Genomic DNA, 20758 nt, shown 5'->3' on the forward strand with positions numbered 1-20758 from the left:
CAAGGTTATGGCCAGTAGAGCTAGGAGAAAAACTCAAGTAAGGGAAGAAGGGGCAGGGCATTGCTTAAAGATTTTGCCTAGGTGTCAGGCTTCCGGGAATCTGATCCCTCCCATGATGGGCAGCCAAGAATCAGATAAACAAGAAGAGCTCTTACCAAGTCTAGAAAAGGTGCCTCGATTTCGGTTATGCCGTTGCTCTGAGTAAAGCCCCACCCCCTCCATCTCTTCTGTTCTATATCATCCCTACACTGGCTGGTCTGGGACTTCTGCCTCTGAGCTTTCTGTTCTCCTACTTTCAATGCCCGCTGGGTTCTGGGATAGGGGTGTGTGTCTGGAATGCTTTCTAAAGACACTGAGTCTGTCAGCTGTCTCTCCCCTGGTGCTTCTTCTCCTTCTTGCTCCCCTCCCAATATTTCCCAGCTTCTCCCCTCTGCAGCCTCGGAGCTGTGACCTTCCACAAACCCCTGTTGTAAATCTATACTGTCTCCCTCTTCTCTGGCAGGTTCAGGCTGAGGAGGCGGTATCCACCATTCCTCTCCCTCCTCTGTCCAGTCCCTGACATCAGGCCAGAGATGGGGACTCTGTGGCCTTCCAAATGTTGTGGATGACAACTCCCAACATCCCTGCCCAGTGGTCATGGTGGTTGCATGAGGTTGATAGAAATTGGAAGTCCATTAACATCTGAAGGACCACAACGTCTCCATCCTTGGCCTGGTGATCAAAAGCGGACCGGGATTTTACTCTTACAATAGTCCCTAGCAAGCTGCTGGCAACTGCAGCTAGAATTAGTAATGTTACTTCTGCCATGCTTCCGCACTGCTCACTAGCCTTTGCAAACAGGGATTTCTAGCTCCCCCACACCTTTGTAATAAGAGTGCAATCTAGTCCCACACCAATGAGATCCAGGTTAATGGTTCTACATCTAGTCTTTTGCCTAGGGTTCTCTGGTTCGTTGGTTGGTTGGTTGGTTGGTTGGCATGGCTTGACTTGACTTCCCGCTGCATCAGGATATTCAGCGCCAAAGCAACACATTGCATTTAACAAATTTTAGAAAGCAAGTCCATTTCTGAATCAAATTACAGTTGAGAGATGTTGCTGGAGGTGGGAAAAGTTATTAGCAGAGAGGATTACTGTAGTCTGCTCTGTGCCTGGAAGTTAATGAGATGGCAGGAAACGTAGCCACTGGGTGGTAAAAGCTGTGTCCATTATTAGGAAGACTCTGATGAAACCTGATTGTGTTTTTTAATGAATTAGTCAGTTCACAAGAATTGGTCCCTACAATCAAAATCAAGAGAGCGCTTACTTTTAGCTGCTGTGGTAGCCCAGGCAATCCGATAGGATTGACACTTTCCTGTAAAAGCAAGATTCAGGGAAGTTTTTTTCCAGGCACAAATGTAAGGTGGGTTATAGGGATGGACAGATCAGTTTATTTCTAGTCCACATCCATTTCACATGTGTTTCATTCATGAATCCAATCCAACTTCTGCATGACTCTTGCTATTTTTTTTAAAAAAGGAAAAATCTGCATGAAACTTACTATTTAACTACAATAGACACATTTCTGACCATATGTTTATCCTAAAATGCATGTTCCTAATGTATTTTGGTACTTTTTCAAAGTCAAGAATTGCACTGCAAAATTCGGAGAAGTGTGAAAGCCAAAGCATAAGTACAGTAGTACCTCGGGTTACAGACGTTTCAGGTTACATACGCTTCAGGTTACAGACTCAGCTAACCCAGAAACAGTACCTCGGGTTAAGAATTTTGCTTCAGGATGAGAACAGAAATCGCATGACAATGGCGGGGCGGCAGCAGTAGGCCCCATTAGCTAAAGTGGTACCTCAGGTTAAGAACAGTTTCAGGTTAAAAACGAACCTCTAGAATGAATTAAGTTCTTAACCTGAGGTACCACTGTACACACCAATCCACAGGTTAGTCCAGGGGGTGCAGAAACCAGAACAGAATTCACAGAAACTGAATTCTTCAAGGATGCTTAGATAGTTCTTGCCTGATGTGCAGTGGCAAATTTTGCCATGGGGCAAAGGTTATTTATTTATTTATTTATTTATTTATTTGTTTGTTTGTTTGTTTGTTTGTTTGTTTAAATATTTGTATACCACCACTCATTTAAAAAATCAAAACCGTTTACAACATAAAACTGTACAATAAAAACCGTATAAAAAGGTAAAAATCAGACATCAGTTAATTACAGTACAGTGGTACCTCAGATTACATATGCTTCAGGTTACATACGCTTCAGGTTACAGACTCCACTAACCCAAAAATAGTACCTCCGGTTAATAACTTTGCTTTAGGATGAGAACAGAAATCGTGCTCCGGCGGCACAGCGGCAGCAGGAGGCCCCATTAGCTAAAGTGGTGCTTCAGGTTAAGAACAGTTTCAGGTTAAGAACAGACCTCCAGAACGAATTAAGTACTTAACCCGAGGTACCACTGTATTGTGGAAATGTTTTCTTAATTGCCTGCAAACCTGATGGAATAGGAAAGTATTCAGCAGGAGTTTAAAAGAAGGTGCCCACTGAATCTCTACTGGCAGGGAGTTCCACAGGACTGTTTCTTGCTGTTGTCAGATAAGCCTCGCCAACTCAGGGAATGATCCATGCTGCTACTGCAGGTGATCTCAGTGAGCAAGCTGCAACATAAGGTTCAGGCAGCCCCTGGGGCACCCTGGACCTAAGTTGCACAGGGCTTTGTAAATTAATACAAGGACCTTGAACCTGGCTTAGTGGCAGATGGTGGTATACACATTAAAAATGACTGGCAGAAGTATAATCTCCATTTTCAGAGACTGTGTAGGTCTGACTGCTACCCTGATCAGGAGTGTAATATGGTCACCAACATGCTCTGCTTGTAAACTTTCCTAAGGTACGCCTGTGGCCATTGCTAAGAGACAAAAAGCTGAGCTGTTGAGCTGACCCATCGCCAAGGGTTCTGATGTTCTCTCTGTTTTTATGATACACTGATGTATTTCTTGATGTGCAATTATACACACTGGATTCTTTTGAAAGAGAAACATCAAAAGTAGCCCTAAGTCTTAAAGAGGTTCTCCGGGGAACTTGCAAAATAAATGGTTATTTAGTGGATAGCTGTGAATTGTACTACTAGCGGGCTAGCTGCCAAGCCACACTAAGCCCCCCCTTAAGACAGGAATTTATTGAACATCTCTAACAGTTCATTAGGCCTGTAGAATGGCATATAGAGAAGTTAATGGAACTTTTCGGAACCCCGGGAATGGCTTGGCTTAATTTTTGAGATGTCACAGATTTCCCGTTCCAGCCATTCCAAAGTTCAGAGAGGCAATATTCTGAAAATGGCCTTAGACATTTTCCCCATCTTATTTATTTATATGTGAATTAGGAACCCACACTTTCATAAAGACTATAACGAGGCAGAGTACAACATATAATATGGATATTACCAACCAAAGATCCATAAAGACACCATTCAAAGCATCAGTTAATATCAATAAATACTGATGGGAAGGAAGGAAGGAAGGAAGGAAGGAAGGAAGGAAGGAAGGAAGGAAGGAAGATCACGTTGTCCAAATAAAAAAAGTTTCCCAAAGACATCTGAACATTGGTGAGAGCCAGTGTGGTGTAGTGGTTAAGAGCGGTAATCTCATAATCTGGGGAACCGGGTTCGCATCTCCGCTCCTCCACATGCAGCTGCTGGGTGACCTTGGGCCAGTCACACTTCTTTGAAGTCTCTCAGCCCCACTCACCTCACAGAGTGTTTGTTGTGGGGGAGGAAGGGAAAGGAGATTGTTAGCCGCTTTGAGACTCCTTAAAGGGAGTGAAAGGCGGGATATCAAATCCAAACTCTTCTTCTTCTTCTGAAGGAAGAGACGGGTGGTATAAGGCAATATACTGGATTTAAGAAACTCCTTTGTGATTCAGGGGCATGAAAAGATCCTGCGTTGTGGCAGAGAGGTCAGCTTCGACCTAAAGAGAGATATAATACTGTTACAAAGGTTGTGCGCCACCCCCAATCTTTGCCAAACAGTGCACAAGATTCCACCCAGGGTCGTGCAGAGAGCCCACAGGGATACCACCTTGAGGGCTTCTTCCACCTTCAGTGGCCTCAATGTTGTTAATGTAGGCTCCAAAAATTGGGGGGGGGAGGGCAGTGGGAAGTAATGAAGCTAATCATACTCCAACTGCTCAAGTGTAAAGTTTGGGAGAAGCATCCCCAACTTTTCCTTACAATGTCCATGTTGCTGATAACTGGTTTCTGTTTTACCTTATCTCTGTGCTGCCTCCCCTTGCCCCACCTTGCTCAGTGAATATGGATGTTGAGTAGTAATTCCTCTGCTTTTGTGAACTTGTTAATTCAAGCCCATTTGACAATGTGTTTCAGTCCTGCCGGCTAATTAATTTCACTCAGTTTAATACACACACTTTTATAGGAGCTCAGCGTATTGAGAGGAAACAATAAAATTACAGTGGTGCCCCGCAAGACGAATGCCTCGCAAGACAAAAAACTCGCTAGACGAAAGGTTTTTCCGTTCGCGATTTGCCTCGCAAGACGAATTTCCCCTATGGGCTTGCTTCGCAAGACGAAAACGTCTCGCGACTTTTTTCTTTGACTAAAAACAAAGACATGTTTTGTTTATAAAGTTAATTTATTTTCCCTTAAATTTTCGAACTGCTCTTTACAGTATGTGTGACTTTAAAGAGCAGTTAATAAACTGTTGTTGTACCAAATTTGGCTTTGTTTGGACTTTTTTTGACCATAGGAACGCATTAATTGATTTTCAATGCATTCCTATGGGATTTCGTGCTTCGCAAGACGAAAAATTCGTTAGACAACAAAAATTGCGGAACGAATTAATTTCGTCTTGCGGGGCACCACTGTATCTGTGCACTAACTATAAAAATCCCTGCTACTCTGCTTAGCAAATATGAGATCTTGTTCCACAAAGTTTAATAGATGTTTGTTTATTTTCTCAGCGATAGATTCCCATTAAATAATTATTTCCCACAATATATGCAGCCTGGAGCTTTGCCTGCCACTGCCAATCGCCAAAGAACTGAGAGTCAGAAGACACAGTACTATTTCATTTCAAACAAACGGGGGGAATTGCTCATATAAAAGTTGGCACGATAATCAGTGGTTAGGGAGAGCATTAAATATGAGAACCAGCCTTTTCTAGGCCTCAGGCAATGGATAGGCTTCAATCCCATACAGTGTCTATGGCATATACACTTGGAAGCATGTTCCATTTAATCAAGGGGACTTTATTCTGAGTAAATATGCATAGGGCTGTGCTGTCGGTATACCAACCTAGCTTCTTCCTCTGATTTGTACATATCAACTTGGGGAAATTGCTGCTATGCGACAAGCAGACCTCTTTTTCTTGCAGGGTCCCTGAGGCTTTAATAGCTGCAAGACTTCACAGATGGAAGTAGGGGCAGCCACGTGTTGCTGCAGTAGCTCTATTCTCCCACCTGCAGCACCTTCACTGTCAGAGGCACTATGCCTCTCTATACCAAGTGGGGAGGTCACTGCTACACTCATGTCCTGCTTGGGGGCTTCCCATAGGGATCTGGCTGGCCACTGTGAGAACAGGATGCTGGACCAGATGAGCCATTGGCCAGATCCAGCAGGCCTCTTTTTATGTTCATTTGATCTCACATGCACCATTCCACTGTTACTAAATGCCAAAATCTCATTTCTGGCTGTGCTATGTGGAGTTGCAGCTTTCTGACCAGCCCTCATTGCTGTGCCTTTAATTGTAGTTTGATCACAGCATGGGGGGGGGGGTGTTGCTTGATAGTGGCTGCAGATCCAGCTACAGGGACTGGTTGAAAAGTTGACAAACCCTCACTGTTGAAGTTTTCTTCTTCTTCTCTGCAACAGTAAATATGCACCAGCTTCTGAAAGGAAGTGTTCTACTAAATAAACTGCAGCAGTTTGTACAATTAGTTTCCTAACACAGTGAGCTGGTTTGTTAAGCTATGGTTTATTAAACTATGGCTTAGCCTTATCTGTGAAAGACAAAGACAAGAGTTGAGAGTGGGCTGATAAGACCTAGATGCTTGAAGGAGAAAGCAGCAGCCTGGGAGTAAGAGAGGCAGAGCGGCAATTGATTTCTACTGAGATTGAGGACTGTGACTGTGGGAGAAGCAAGACCCTCTTAGGGTGTTAACGCTGTGAGCCCTTCCAACATAGGCTCAGGTTGTACATTTGTGTCAATATATCATATATCATAAAGACAATCTCTGCTATGCCTCATTCCAAAGGAAACACACACTCTGGGTAAGTGCCTGGAACCCCTGGACTCTCACACTGCTTGGAGACTGGGGTAGTGTGCCACAATATACATCTCTGCTGAGTTGTTGCTGATTCAGTTTCTGGTTTTAAACTTCAGTTTCCACAGATGTTTCCTATATAAAAGTTGCTTATGCGCTCCTCCGGTTTATTCAGCATTCATCCTGATTTGCTGGGGGGAAGTGTACACAGTAAAGTTATTGTGTTGTTGATGTTTAGTCGTTTAGTCGTGTCCGACTCTTCGTGACCCCATGGACCAGAGCACGCCAGGCACTTCTGCCTTCCACTGTCTCCCGCAGTTTGGTCAGACTCATGTTTGTAGCTTCGAAAACACTGTCCAACCATCTTGTCCTCTGTCGTCCCCTTCTCCTTGTGCCCTCCATCTTTTCCAACATCAGGGTCTTTTCCAGGGAGTCTTCTCTTCTCATGAGGTGGTCAAAGTATTGGAGCCTCAGCTTCACGATCTGTCCTTCCAGTGAGCACTCAGGGCTGATTTCCTTCAGAATGGATGCGTTTGATCTTCTTGCAGTCCATGGGATTCTCAAGAGTTATATCTGGTCTTTATTATGCATTTGTTCTTATTTGCTCATCCTGGCAGTTATACAATGATGAGTACCCATCTTGATTTGCTTGTCGGAAGATTACACATCATCCAATTAATCATTCATTCATTCCACACTTTTTAGTGCATTTTCCCATCACTTCCCTATGTTGGCTTCATTTAGTTTTTTAGGCAGGTTTCTTCTGCAAGAAAGAAACAGGTCACTTTGTGCAAGCCAAATTTCCATTGGGTGCTTGAATCCCTCCTGAGAAACAGTGACAGTCTGGAAGCACCCTGTGCCATTTAACTGCTCCAACATTGCTTTCTCCCCAGAAGTAAGTAGTTCCAGGGTGAATGTTTTACACCAACTCCACCTTTTTCTTTTTAGTATATTCATTAATTTATTACATTGAACATTCCAGGGTGATTTTCAATACAATAAGAGGGGCTGAGGAAACCCAGCCAGATGAGCGGGGTATTATTAATAATAATAATAATTAAGCCAGAAAAATACGGTAGAACGCAAATACTAAATGCAGTAGCAGATTCTTGAGTAAATAAGTCTTCAGCAAATGGATAAAACCACACGCCTTTGCATGCATTCATCCTGGTATTCAGATGGCCAAATGTATGTTGGAGGGGGCTAGGCGCGCAGCCCAACGCATAGGGCGCTGGCTGCCTTCCTCCAATATTTGCGTGTTTAGCACGAACGTCTGAAGTGGACGGCTAACTGCCTTCGCACTCAGCGGACAGCTCCCACCGCCCACCTGCGACAAGGGGCTAATAATGAAATATAGTATATTTCCATTTTCACTGAAAGGGAAATGTGAACTATTCAAAACTAAAGGGGAGGGGCATATTTCCCTACATGAAAAATACCGAAGAAGCAAAGAGTGTGGACTTCTGCCTTTGCTACTACCTTGAGGGGGAGGCGGGGGACGACAGCATGCTGTATTATCACAAGGAAAGGTGATAATTCACTATTCATTATTCCTAGAAAGGTGTCACTTCAAGCCTCACTAGATAAGAACCAGTTACAGGTAGGTAGTCGTGTTGGTCTGCCGTAGTCGAAACAAATAAAAAAAATCCTTCCAGTAGCACCTTAGAGACCAACTAAGTTTGTTATTGGTATAAGCTCAGAACCAGGCTTTCAGAGAAAGCCGTTTCAGACAGTGGGTGTATCACTGCACTTATTTATCTCTACTGGCGACGGAGTTTGACTCTAAACTTTTGTGTCTCTACGGCTTCGTTTCTCTAATTATTTGCAGGCATTGTGGGATTGTGGGTAATGTAGTTTCCTTAACGTGGCCCTTGGGAAGGGTATCCTGGATGGACGCGTTCGATACACTCGCGCGCCTTCGCACAATGCCTTCTGGCTATTGTAGTCCTTCCTGTTCCTGCTGCTCGCATTGCCCTGCCTGTGTTAGGCGAGGTCTCCGCGTGATCAAAGGGCTATAGTCTCAATGTCCTTGATATATATACTTCCGGTTCAAGATTGCTCTTAGTCGGAGCCTCCATGTAAGGGGCAGAAGTGGTGGAAGGACACCAGTACAGGTACCCGCATGAAAACAAGAGAGGGTTAGAGGCTCCCTTTAGATATCGTGCTCTTCAGCAGCGGTATATTTCATGGCTCACGGCTTTCCATTAATTTAGCCGGGCTCCCATGGGTGGGGAACTTCGGTAAGAAACCGGAAGCAATATGCTTTCCGTACAAAATCTCTTTGGGCGCCGAACCTTGGGGCTTCCTTCCTCCGCACCCAATTGGCCGGGCGGGCAGGTAGCGTCGGCCTCGGCGGCTTTTCGTCCAATTCCGACAGGCCATGTCGAGGAACGGCTCGGCCAATGGGACCGCGGCGTTCTCCGACGCCGGCGGCTGGCCACTAGGAGCCCGGCTTGGCGCGGGCGGCTTGCTGAGGCGGTGGCGCGCGATTGGCTGGCCGCGCGGTTGCTCGAGTGGGCGGGGCGGGAGCCGGGGCTCCCCTCACGGCGCAGCGGCGTTGGTGTCTCTTCTCGCGGCGGGGGAAGGAACCCTCGGAGACAGGGATGGAGCCGGCCAGGCGGGTCGCGGCGCCGCCGCTGCTGCTGTGGGCCACGGCGGCGTTAGCGTTGTTGTTGTTGTTATCGGCTCCAGGCCTTGCCGATGCTGGTCAGTAATGGCGCTCCTGGCGGGGCCTCGCCTTCCTGGGGCCGAGTTTGGGGAGGGGGAGGGAGTGACAGGCGGTTGGGAGAGGGCGGGGGGGCGGTCTTCACCACAGAGGTGCTGAGAGGGAGGCCGAGGGAGGGGGGCTTTAGCAGGGGGAAACCCCCCCCCCCGTTACACCCCCACCCACCCCCGCCTGTCTTGCAGGGTCAGCATCACCCTCATTGAAATTGCTTGTACGGTGCCTTGTCAAATTAGGCTTCACCTTCGCCATATGGGCACCTGGCATTGTGCTTCCCGGTGACTTTGGAGAGGAATAGTTGGGGGAGACCAGCCTGGTCTTCTCATCCATTGCCCCGGAGAAGGAGCAGCTGCTGCTGCATGCAGCTGCTTGCTGGCTTGCACCTACCCTGCCGTAGATCACTAGGGAACTAAAAACTAGTGCCTGAGTTTGCTGCCGCTGCCGCCTCCCCCTTTTTTTGTTTTGCGGTAGATTGTAAGCCCGAGGGAAGGAGAGGTCTTGTTAATTGAGCTCTGTGCGCTGATTCGGGCTAGCGAGTGGGGCGAAGATACTTCAGATGTGTGAATAAAATGGGACTGTTGTAACTTGGTTGACCAAGAGATGCAACCTTTGGGGCCATGGCTGGCCCAATGCTGCTTTTCTTCTGTCTCCTAAATTACTTTTAAATTGAAATATTTCTGCCTTTCTTCCACGTCCCATACACACACGCTCACGCTGACTCAGGTGGGTTTATGTTGTGCAGCATAGTAGAACATTTGACATTTCATGAGTTGACTGAAGGTGTTTTCTTCTAGTTCCCATGCATAATGCCTGTCACTTACCTACACTTGCCACTTACCCAAAGTAACAGAGCCCTCTTGCCTTTGCCCACTCCCTAACAGATGTTAACGTTCTATGCTAATAGATTGGTGGTGAGTGTCAGGGAGGCAAGTGCATTTAAAAGTGCACACGTGGAATGTGTATATGGGCAAAGTTTTCCTTGTAGCCCATATTCTATTTAAATAAGGGTTGTGTCTATGGCTTGGGCAGAAGAGAGAGAAGACCCTAGACTATTGGACTGTAGGGGATTTCACATAGCAGGTAAGCCACTAAGCTGCCTTGCTTGGACCATGGGAAAAGACATTGGATTTTACTCTCACATACTAGTGTAGGTGAATTCTGGCATCCCAGTGATTACTTCATATGCCTCTCTGGTTCATTTGTTCCTGTGGGTGAGCTGCCAAGAGGCAGTGAATTTGCTTGCTGGTGATGCAGCAAAGAGCCCAAATGAATAGGATACTCATAACAGGTGGCACTCAGAGATTCATAACACTGGTCAGTGGGGTACAGCTTTATTCATTTATTTAATGGAATTTGTATACCACATAATTGTAAAAACCTCTTGTGGTTTACATAAAATAAAATATGCATTAAAGTTAGCAATAAAAATCAAAGTTAAAAACAATCCAGCAAAAATCAAACTATAAATAAGATCAGTAGTTAAAACGTATTAAACGATGTATTAAAATACATGTTAGTGTTACATATCTGAACTGACTTGCCCAAACAAAAAAGTTTTTAGTAGGCACTGAAAACAATACAGCAGATGCATACACCTGCCTAAGGTCAGTGTACAGGGAGTTGCAGAGTGTCACAATGAAAGTGATTCCTTACAAGTGCAGAATAACACTTTGTGTCAGATCAAAGTGAGCATTTATGGGGTAAGGCAATCCTAAAGTAAATAGTTCCATGCTGTTATGAGTTTTATATATGAAAAGTAACCCTTTGAATTTCAGATTGGCAGTTAATGCAGATCTTTGTACAGAGATAATGTCTGGATGAGCATGTAGCTGAGGAAAGATAAGGGGTTGGAGAGTGTCTGCATATTGAATAGCTAACCCAGCGGCAGCGGTTGCAAGTAACTGGTTATTTTGAATGCATAGTGTACCTTTGAGTGTATTTTACACTGCAACAACACCACTGCATGTATGTTGCTAAAACCAGAACACTTACTAATCCCTTTTTCATATGCACGGTAGCTCAATTTTATAGTTTTATCTCAGCCTAAAGATTCATTGGTCGTTTTCTTTTCCCATCCTGTTAAACAACTTAATGTGGAAGTTTTAATTACTAGCATAGCTGTCAACTTCCCTTTTCTTGTGAGGAATCCTATTTGGAATAAGGGAATTTCCCTTTTAAAAAGGGAAACGTTGCCAGCTATGAATTACTAGTACTGCGAGCAATTTTCTGTGCTACTTGGCAACTTATCTCAACAAAAGATATGATTAGCTGTTTTAAACTGGCCATCTGGACTTTTCCCATAAGTATTTTTTTAGAATAATCAATTCTGTGAAGCAAAAGAAATGAATCAACCAATGTGGCTAGTAGTTTTATGCAGGAAGTGTGTTTCAGGGTTCTCTTTTTATCTTTTACAATGACCAAGACACTAAAAAGGACAGTGTTGTATCCAACAATAACTGCTGCTCATGCAATGGAACTTCACTTCTCTCTTCTCCCCTTCATCCCCCAATCTACTCTGGAGGGTTGAGGGAATCTCCAGAACAGATTTGTGAGGGTGAGGATGGCTGCAGTTGGTGTATGGTGGGTGGAGAAGTTCCATGACATGAATGCAAGTGGTTCTGCATGTAATGTGTCATCCTCCTGTCTTCTAGCACAAGCATTTTAATACTTGTGAAGTTTTGGTTGGCATACAGTAATTAACTTTGGAATGAGGTTTTTTTATGCTAACCTTTTGCCACAAAATAACACATTTTTATGTGTGGCTGTAGATTTACATTACAGTCCTTGCATTTTGCAATTCATAAGTTAAACACACAGGGTGATAGCCAACTAAATTGTATTCAGAGTCAGCCAATTGAAATCTATGGACTTAAGTTCAAGTTCATTTATTTCAGTCGGTCTACTTGACTTCCTTAGATTTCACTCAAAAGTATATTTTAAAAGACCAGTTGGCAAAAGTGCACAGTTCAAGACAAGACTGAAATCTGGAATTGGCTCTAGATATTCCAGAGTGTGTGTATAGTCAATTTGTCATAGGCTTCCTTGAATACTGTAATAACATGCTGACAAATACCCAAGATGGGTTTTGAAAGCATCGGTCATGTGATCCAGCAGGAAGTCTGCTCATAAAGCCTTTCAGGGACAAGGACATCTAGTTTCTGTCTCTTCAACCTTGAGAAAGTTTATGGCACTTCCTGGAAATCAGGAATCAGAGACCTTAGCTATTTTGACTTTACAGGTAATTTGCCTAATTTTGTTCCAGGTTTGGTTTTTTGTTGGACTTTTTTAAAACAGCAACGTACATTTCAAGATGTCTCCACTGCTTCGCCACCCACAAAAGAGCTCTCCGACAGAGACAAACACACACAAACCTGAAACCCAGGCTCCCAACCTAGCCTGGGGAACATCTCTTTTCACCCTACTCCTGACCACACTACACAGAGCAGGTGGATTCAGGGCTTCTGAATGCTACTTAAACACATTCCAAGCAAGAAGGATCCCTGCAAAGCAGACCCCTGCAGCTACCAGGACTGCACCCTTGGTGTGCAGTTCCTACAGTACTGCTGCCCATGCTCAGCTTCTATACTAGGCCTGCTTGGCATCCCCATTCTGGCATTCCCCATTCCCACATTGTTGCCCCCAACATATCCCTGCTCAGTGTGGTTCAGGCCCCAGCTGTTTCCACAGCCACCAGTGCCACCTTCTCCCACTCTATGACTGCCACTTGCCCAACAGTTGTTGCTGCTGCATTATGGGAAGCAACCACTGAAGCTGGACCAACTCACTCACCCCTCAGTTGACACTAACATCAGATGTCACCATCACCCTGGAGGCCAGAGATTGACTGTCCTTTGGCACTGGCTCAGCACAGGGACAGTAGCCAGCTCTTCTCCTCTCCTGATTCTGGGATTAGGTTTTCTCTTCCTGCAAATCCCAGCAGCTATTTTGTGCAGGGCTCAGTTCAGTTCTGTTTGACCCTGTGTGTGTGTGTGTGTGTGTGTGTGTGTGTGTTCCCCTGCTGGGAACAGGCACACTCAGTCAGAACTCCTTGAAAGTCCTGGGCTGCCCTTTGCAGATGCTGGCTGACTCTCCTTCCCATCCAGTCCCAGATTGCTCAAGGTGACTTTGTTGAATGGTTTCTTTAAATGTAAAGGTTCATCATTGTTCCACCTGATGTGTATGCCTTTAAGGGGCCAGAGCAAGGGCCAGAGCAAAATAACGAGACCCAGCTTTACAGCTGTGAAACATAGCAGGTGCTGCTGAGTTGTATTGATTAAGCTGTGTCAGTAATTGGGTGTAGTATATAAGGAGCAGCACCTAGCTCTTCCATTACCCTGGGGGCTGGGTTAGTGGTTGGGTCATGTTTGTTTGTTTGTTAATGTATTTAGTGTAAAAGGAGTTTTGGTTTTTGTAATTAAGACCTTATTTAAGTTATTTTTGAGTCCCTTTTTAATGCATGGTCTCCCCAGCAAGCTCTCTGCAGCGCGACCAAACTGCAAAAAGCCAACAGACTTGACCTGGGGTTATCTTGACTCAATTTGGTCCAAGCCCAGATCAGCCTGTTTCAGTGTGGGCTTTGGCCGAATCCAGTGCACAGCCCTGTTACTTTTATGCCAAATATGGTTACAGTATGTTCAGGTGGTGTTGTTGTTGTTGTAAAATATTTTTAATCTCATTTTCAAACAAAAACCAGGAAGACATTACAAGTACAGTGGTACCTCAGGTTAAGTACTTAATTCATTCCAGAGGTCCGTTCTTAACCTGAAACTGTTCTGAACCTGAAGACCACTTTAGCTAATGGGGCCTGCTGCTGCTGCTACCGCGCTGCTGGAGCATGATTTCTGTTCTCATCCTGAAGCAAAGTTCTTAAACCAAGGTACTATTTCTGGGTTAGCGGAGTCTGTAACCTGAAGCGTATGTAACCCAAGGTACCACTGTAATTGCAAGAACACTGATGGGAATGAGCAGGTTACATCATACTGCTATCCAGAATGCAGAACAGATACTTCTCAGCTTTGAAAGTTTTAGCCCACCATCTGGAATTAAAATGTCATATGATGGTAACCAAATATAGATCACCTCTACGTTTCAGGAACTATTGTGCCAAATTGGGTGACAGTCTCATCAGAGTTGTCTCAAACGCCACAGTTTGGACTCATCATACCAAATTGGGCAACAATACCTTCAGAGGCTAAAGAAGCACCTTAACCCATAGATGGACAAACCACTTCCCCAAAACATATAATGGAAAGTCAAAATAAATATGAGCAGAGTAAGCTTCCAATTAGCCATATATCAATATTCATAATTATAGGGTCCCTCACATTATTTTAAAAGAAATTTACTTTTTTTGTTGGGCAGATAAAATGTCAATCTGTTTTCTAGGAGTTTAATGCTGGGAAAGGTAACAGAGTCAATGAGCCCTTCTCCACCAATTTTTGTTTCACATATCAATCAATTGTTGAACTTAAAGGAGAAACTGTATAAGTACTAAAAAAACAACTAAACAAACTTGACCTGTTTTTCTCCTTGCTTTGGAAAGAACATCTATTTGCTAACAATCAGCTGTGTTTGTCTACAACTTAATATAGAGCTTGTTTCTTTAGAGAGATGTTAACATGATGCAATGAGAATGAAACACTGCTTGCTTCACTCTTAAAGATACACATGAAAATACACTTACCAGTTCTGGTGGTTCAGTGGGTTCCTTTGAAAATTATTTGTAACCTGATATTTTCTCTCTATACGTCTTCTTAATATTAGTCTGCTTATATATGGAATTTAATACATAATCACTTCAGTTTCATAGTTGTAAAGCAAATAAATTTTCAAAGAAAAATAGACCTTGTATCGTCATTGCAGTTCTCTAGCAGGGTTGTTTTTCCAGTGCAAGCAGAACTACTCATTAAAAATCTTGATGAAATCGTATCTACTTAGGATTTGCACTGTCTGCCACTAGGTGACTTCTAATAATGTGGTATGATCCCACCCCTACCCACCCCGCGCTGTTTCTACTTCTCTTCCATGAAGACTCAAAATGACTGGCTTGGCATTAAGTAAAGCATCAGGTTTAACTTTTATAAGTAAAACGAAACCCAAGTTCTCACTGCTAACCTGCAAGCTTTATGAAAACAGATAATATAAGATGAAAAGAAAGTATTTCTATACACAGCACAGAGCATTTGGTTGATCACTGTAAGAACAGGATGCTAGACTAGATGGGCCACCAGCCTGATTCAGAAAGCTCATCTTAGGTTATCAGTGTCCTTTCTGTGAGATCTTCTATGAAATGCTATTTTTTGGCTCTTCTGTGGCACGGGTGGCACTGTTGTCTAAACCACAGAACCTAGGGCTTGCCTATCAGAAGGTCGGTGGTTTGAATCCCCGCAATGGGGTGAGCTCCTGTTGGTCGGTCCTAGCTCCTCCAACCTAGCAGTTCGAAAGCACATCAGAGTGCAAGTAGATAAATAGGTACTGCTCCAGCGGGAAGGTAAACGGCGTTTCTGTGCGCTTCTCTGGTTCGCCAGAAGCGGCTTAGTCATGCTAGCCACATGACCCGGAAGCTGTACGCTGACTCCCTCTGCCAATAAAGCGAGATGAGCGCCGCAGCCCCAGAGTCGTCCACGACTGGACCTAACGGTCAGGGGTCCCTTTACCTTTACCTATGATTAGTAGAGCTATAAAATTAAGAGCTTGTCTGTTATACAGTGTATTATTTCTAGAATATATGTTATACATTGCAGAGATCAGGTGCCAATAAAAGATACCAATATCTACAAGCAGCTTAAACTGTGGAGTGACATTTGGGATGGGAGAATAAGTGTTCTACCACGCTTTTGATGAAAGCATGATTTGTTCAGATATTTTGTTTTTGAAATTGTAAAAAATTACAAATTTAAACAGAGGCTTTGTGTGGCTGATACTTTCCAGGAGATTCCCATTCTGTTCAATAAAATTTAGGTGCCTTTGTTCCATCTAACTTATATTAAAGTACTATTTAATTTTGCAGATGAAGAAGGAACTCAAGAGGAGCCCTTTGAATCAAAGGTGAGCACGGAATCTCTGTGTGTGATTCTTGCTGCTGAAAACCAATATAAATTTTCCAGTTACCAACAGGTGACAAAAGAATTATTAGGTGGAATGTAAAAAGAGCAATAAATATACATACATACACACAAGTACCTTAGACTATAATCATAATTGCTCCATGACATGGAGCAGAAACAGTAATTTCAATTTGGATTTTAAAAAATGGTGGGCAAGATCCAGCATTGCATGAATGGACATCCAGTAGTGCAAAGAGTCTTCTTCATTCTGTCTTCCAAACCCTCCAGATGTCCCTGCTATGGCAGGTTGGGATACCCTCCAGAGCAGATCTTGGGGGGGGGGTGCAGGAGTTTGAGGGTGGAGAGGAGAAACCAAAATTCTTTTTTCACAAGAAAATGGTCATAATCTGATCTCACCAAAAGAAATTTGGGGCTGGGGTAGGATAGTGTAGTAGGAAATAGATGAGCTGCTGTGAGTAGAGAACAGGTTTACATGTTAAATCAATAGACTAGATTCTGAAAGTAAGTCTGAGTGAGTGAACAGGGCACATACTCAAAATAAGAAGAATGCTCAAATCCTTTGACTCTTTGCATGCATTTAGTGTACGCCTAAATATGAAAAACCCCAGCTTTGTTTGCATTTGCCAAAAATCTTCTGCATATAAGAGGTGATCAGAAGCTTTTATCTACTTAATTATCCCTGCTGCTCATTCCCTAGACAACCTTGCCTTCTGAGGAACAGGTGAAAGACCATTCAGCTGGAACCCATGTGGTAGCAGGTCAGATCTTCATTGACTCTGATGAACCTGAGTCTCACATTGAAGATGGAGAGAGTTTCAGAAGCCAAGAGGAGGAAAAGGAAAGAACTTTGGAGGAGCTAAATTCTCTAGAACTGTCATCCCTATTAAATAAGGATTTGGAAGAGGTAGAAGCACAAAAAGCAGGTAATCTTGGTTGGTTGGTTGGTTATAAGTTGCTTTGGGTTGCCCTGCGCAAGATAAAGTGGATTAATGACTAAATAAAAAAATAAGTTTGGGGCTTGTGTTTCCCTCCAAGAATACTCTTTTGTTTGAGCTGTGTAATTGAAGTTTTATAACTTTTCACAAGTTGAATTTTAAAAATTAAGAGTAAAACTGGTAAATCTCCTCAAGAATAGCTTGATGTAGTTTATTCAGTCCATTAATGGTGACAACTACTATTCCTTGGGTTGCATCGGTTTCAGTGGTAGAAGATCCAGTTCTTCTCTTCAAAAATTGTTTCTATTCATTATAGAACATAAAGCTGGAATAAGTAAGTGTATGGAATTGTGGCATCAGAATTGCTAATATTCCCTTTTGATACAGGTCTAAAGTAGTACTGCTTTGTTTAGCTATGTAGTCAACCCCCTTTCATTCCTTGTTATAGGGCTACAGAATTGGTTGGTTTAGAATCATAGAATCATAGAGTTGGATGGGTCATCTAGTCCAGGAATCTCAACTAAAGATCCAGGGTTGCCATACATCCGGAATTTCCCAGACATATCCAGAATACTGCAGTCAGCAGCAGTGTCTGGGCAAAAAAAGCTCAACAACTCTCCCTCCTTAACAAACTCCAAGGAAGGAGAGTCCACAGCCTCCCATGGAAATTTGGTCTAAACAAAACTGGCAAAAAGAGAATCTTCAAATGTTTAAAGACCAGTTGGCATTTATGAGGATTTGAACTTTAGGGGTAGGAATGGAAGGCTGTTTTTCAGCTTGTTAGATCTTGCTGAGGAAAAGTAAGACTTGTTAATTTTGTACAAAATGTTGATGGAGCCTACTTAAGGAATAAGTCTGCTTTTCATAGCTCAATCGTAGGGCTGCTTTACACCAGTTCTAGCTTTATAAGGGGAAGGCTTGTGGCAAGAGGCAAGCAGCTTGTGAGTCTGCAGAGCCTCTTTGGTTGCCATCTCTTTATATGAGAATAAAGCCAGCTGAAGATATAAGATTGCGCTGTTATGGTCTTAAACATGGAACTGAGTACAAGGAAAGTGAATGTGTATAAAACTCTCAGAGATTTCCCACCTCAAGAACATTGATCTAGAAGAGCATTAGAGAGGTTTAAGTGTAAAGATATGCAAAAATCTGTTTATTTCCAAAGAACAGTCAGCATGGCTTTTTTATCATAGTTAACTGCATTCTACTCTTAACGTTTCAAAATGAAACACACTCTACAGTATCTGTAAGTTGATTAATATATGTTGTTGTTGATGATGGTGATGATAATAATAATAATAATAATAATAATAATAATAATAATAACAACAACAACAACAACAACAACAACAATAACAACAATAACTATAAGTAGCAGTAATAGTAGTAAAAAACGGCAAAGGACCCCTGTATGGTTAAGTCCAGTCAAAGGTGACTGAGGTGTGGCACGCATCTCGCTTCAGGCCGAGGGAGCCAGTGTCCACAGGCAGCTTTCTGGGTCATGTGGCCAGCATGACTGAACCGCTTCTGGTGCAATGGAACACTGTGACGAGTGCCAGTGTGCACAGAAATGGTGTTTACCTGCCTGCCACAGTGGTACCTATTTATCTACTTGCACTGGTGTGCTTTTGAACTGCTAGGTTGGCAGAAGCTGGGGCAGAGCAACCCCGTCGTGCGGATTCAAACCGCCGACCTTCTGAACAGCAAGCCCAAGAGGTTCAGTGGTTTAGACCACAGCGCCACCCACTCCCTGGTGGTGGTGGTGGTGGTAGTAGTAGTAATACTACTACTACTACTAGTATACACACGAGTCACCATTGTACTTTAACTGGCAAGTGGCTGAAAGTTTTGGTCCATTACTGTCAACTACTCAGTGCAAAGTATCCAGTGTTAATAAAGCATATTGAACCTGGAATCTCCCAGAGGTTTGAAACTGCAAGCAAAGCAGTAGTCACTAAACTGTTATGAAACCTTTTTAGATATCTAATTATAACATGCTTGAGAATAGATGTGCTTCATGCATGATAAACACAGGATGTGTAGCCTGATTTCAACTTCTCTCCTAATGCCACGTCAACTATAATCACTGACTTTATGTAACTTTCAGACTAGCGTTACATCTGAAAACGACTCATAGAAACCTAAAACTGCACAAATCCAAAGCTGTTTTCTCCTTCTGTTAAGAAACTTTGGCAATATCCATTGTCACACCAGCAGATGCAACAGGACTTTATCCCTTCCCCCCTAACCCCCATCTGCTCCAGAGGGTCCCCCAGTCCTCTGGAGCAGGAGTTTGGGGGCATACTGGGAGCTGTAGGGTGGGAGGAGAAGAGAAAGTTGCACAAGTAGAAGTTCCATATGCCCAGATTTCATTAGATGCTAGGGTTGAACAGCCCCCATCACAGAGGAGAGGTGCAGGGAGCTTATCTCTTTAAACAAGCACAGTGGTAACTGATATAGGCACTTTTTCCGGTTTGATGAGCAGATTGCACCTTTTCCTGGTCCTACCTCCACTTCTGCTACTTAAATGTGGCAACCATTTCTGCCACCCCCCTGGCCCCAAAGGTTTGGCAGGCCTTCCCCTATGTCTTTAGCACAGAAAGACCTGTTGAATTCAAGCAGATGTGAGAGAGGTTTCCTCTATAATCAACTTAATCAAGCAATAGCCTTATAATAGGTGTGTCAGTGAGAATTTCACTTTACAGTGCTTTGCTTCTCCTGGTTATTGAAATCTTCTGAATATCAAATTGCTTTTCAGCTTGATAATTAATAACAGGAAATATGTACACTGTATGTGAGAGTGTTCAGAGCTGCCTAATGTGTCTGAATTGCTATGCAACAGCAATGAGACATGGTGTAAACAACTTTGCACACATGTGGTCCTTTTGCTGCCAGGCGATAATTACTAATTAGTGAACTACCAGTCTCGTGTGTGTGATTTCCTGAATTATTGTAATTTCCAGAGCTTCTAACTAATCCTAACTATGTGTACTCCTATTGAATTCAGTGGGGCTTATTCCCAGGGAAGTTGGGATAAGATTGCCATACTGAAAATTGATACTTTGATTTAGGTTGCAATCTTATAGACAATTTCTACATTTTGAAAGGAAAATACCAAAAGATGTCACATGTTCTATTTTAACTAAAACGCTAGGTAAAAACAAACTCTTAGCAGCAGTTGAGCTCCTTCCTTCAAGATATGTTAATAATGCAAGATATGTTGGGTTGTTGTTGCTGTTGCTGTTTTTAGTTTTGACAGCCATTGGAGGAACTGCAGATGGCGAGCCATGCTACTTCCCCTTTCTTTTTCTGGAGAAGGAATACTCAGAATGTACTGCAGATGGAAGGGAAGACGGTAGACTCTGGTGTGCAACAACCTACGACTACAAGGCTGATCAAAAGTGGGGCTTCTGTGAAAGTAAGTATGGCAGCTATGCTAAGAGATTCCATTATTGAGCTGCGTGAGATTAAGTCAATGAATGGTGCTGAGACAGAAATTGAATACCTGTTCTTATAACAATAGGACTTGGGGGTCATCTGCTGAAGTTATTCGGGACAGACAAAATAATAAGTGGATTTGGCTCCTCCAAGGTCTGGTGGTGGCCAGTGGCTTAGATGGCTCTAACAGGAGATTAACAGGAGATTAGCCAGATTATTTGGGGAACCTCCAAGTACCCAGTGTTGAAAACAAAACAAGATGAGGTCACTGTTGCCTTTTTGCTTTGTGAATTTCCCTTGATCTAGCTGCTTTCCCACTGTTTCCCCC

General features: G+C 43.3%; 1 protein-coding gene across 1 annotated transcript in view; it reads left to right on the forward strand.

The window, feature by feature from the left end:
* Nucleotides 1-8530: 8530 nt before the first annotated feature.
* SEL1L (SEL1L adaptor subunit of SYVN1 ubiquitin ligase) overlaps nt 8531-20758 on the forward strand; it is a gene marked incomplete at its 5' end in the record, with an annotated part of 38402 nt that continues 26174 nt past the window's right edge. The window contains 7 exon segments of the mRNA XM_083501575.1: nt 8531-8578; nt 8580-8607; nt 8610-8786; nt 8789-8977; nt 16003-16040; nt 16758-16983; nt 20243-20410. Of these exon segments, the coding sequence (XP_083357701.1) occupies nt 8531-8578; nt 8580-8607; nt 8610-8786; nt 8789-8977; nt 16003-16040; nt 16758-16983; nt 20243-20410 (874 nt within the window).

Source organism: Podarcis liolepis (genome assembly GCF_965112155.1).
Source record: "Podarcis liolepis genome assembly, chromosome: 1".
NCBI lineage: Eukaryota > Metazoa > Chordata > Lepidosauria > Squamata > Lacertidae > Podarcis > Podarcis liolepis.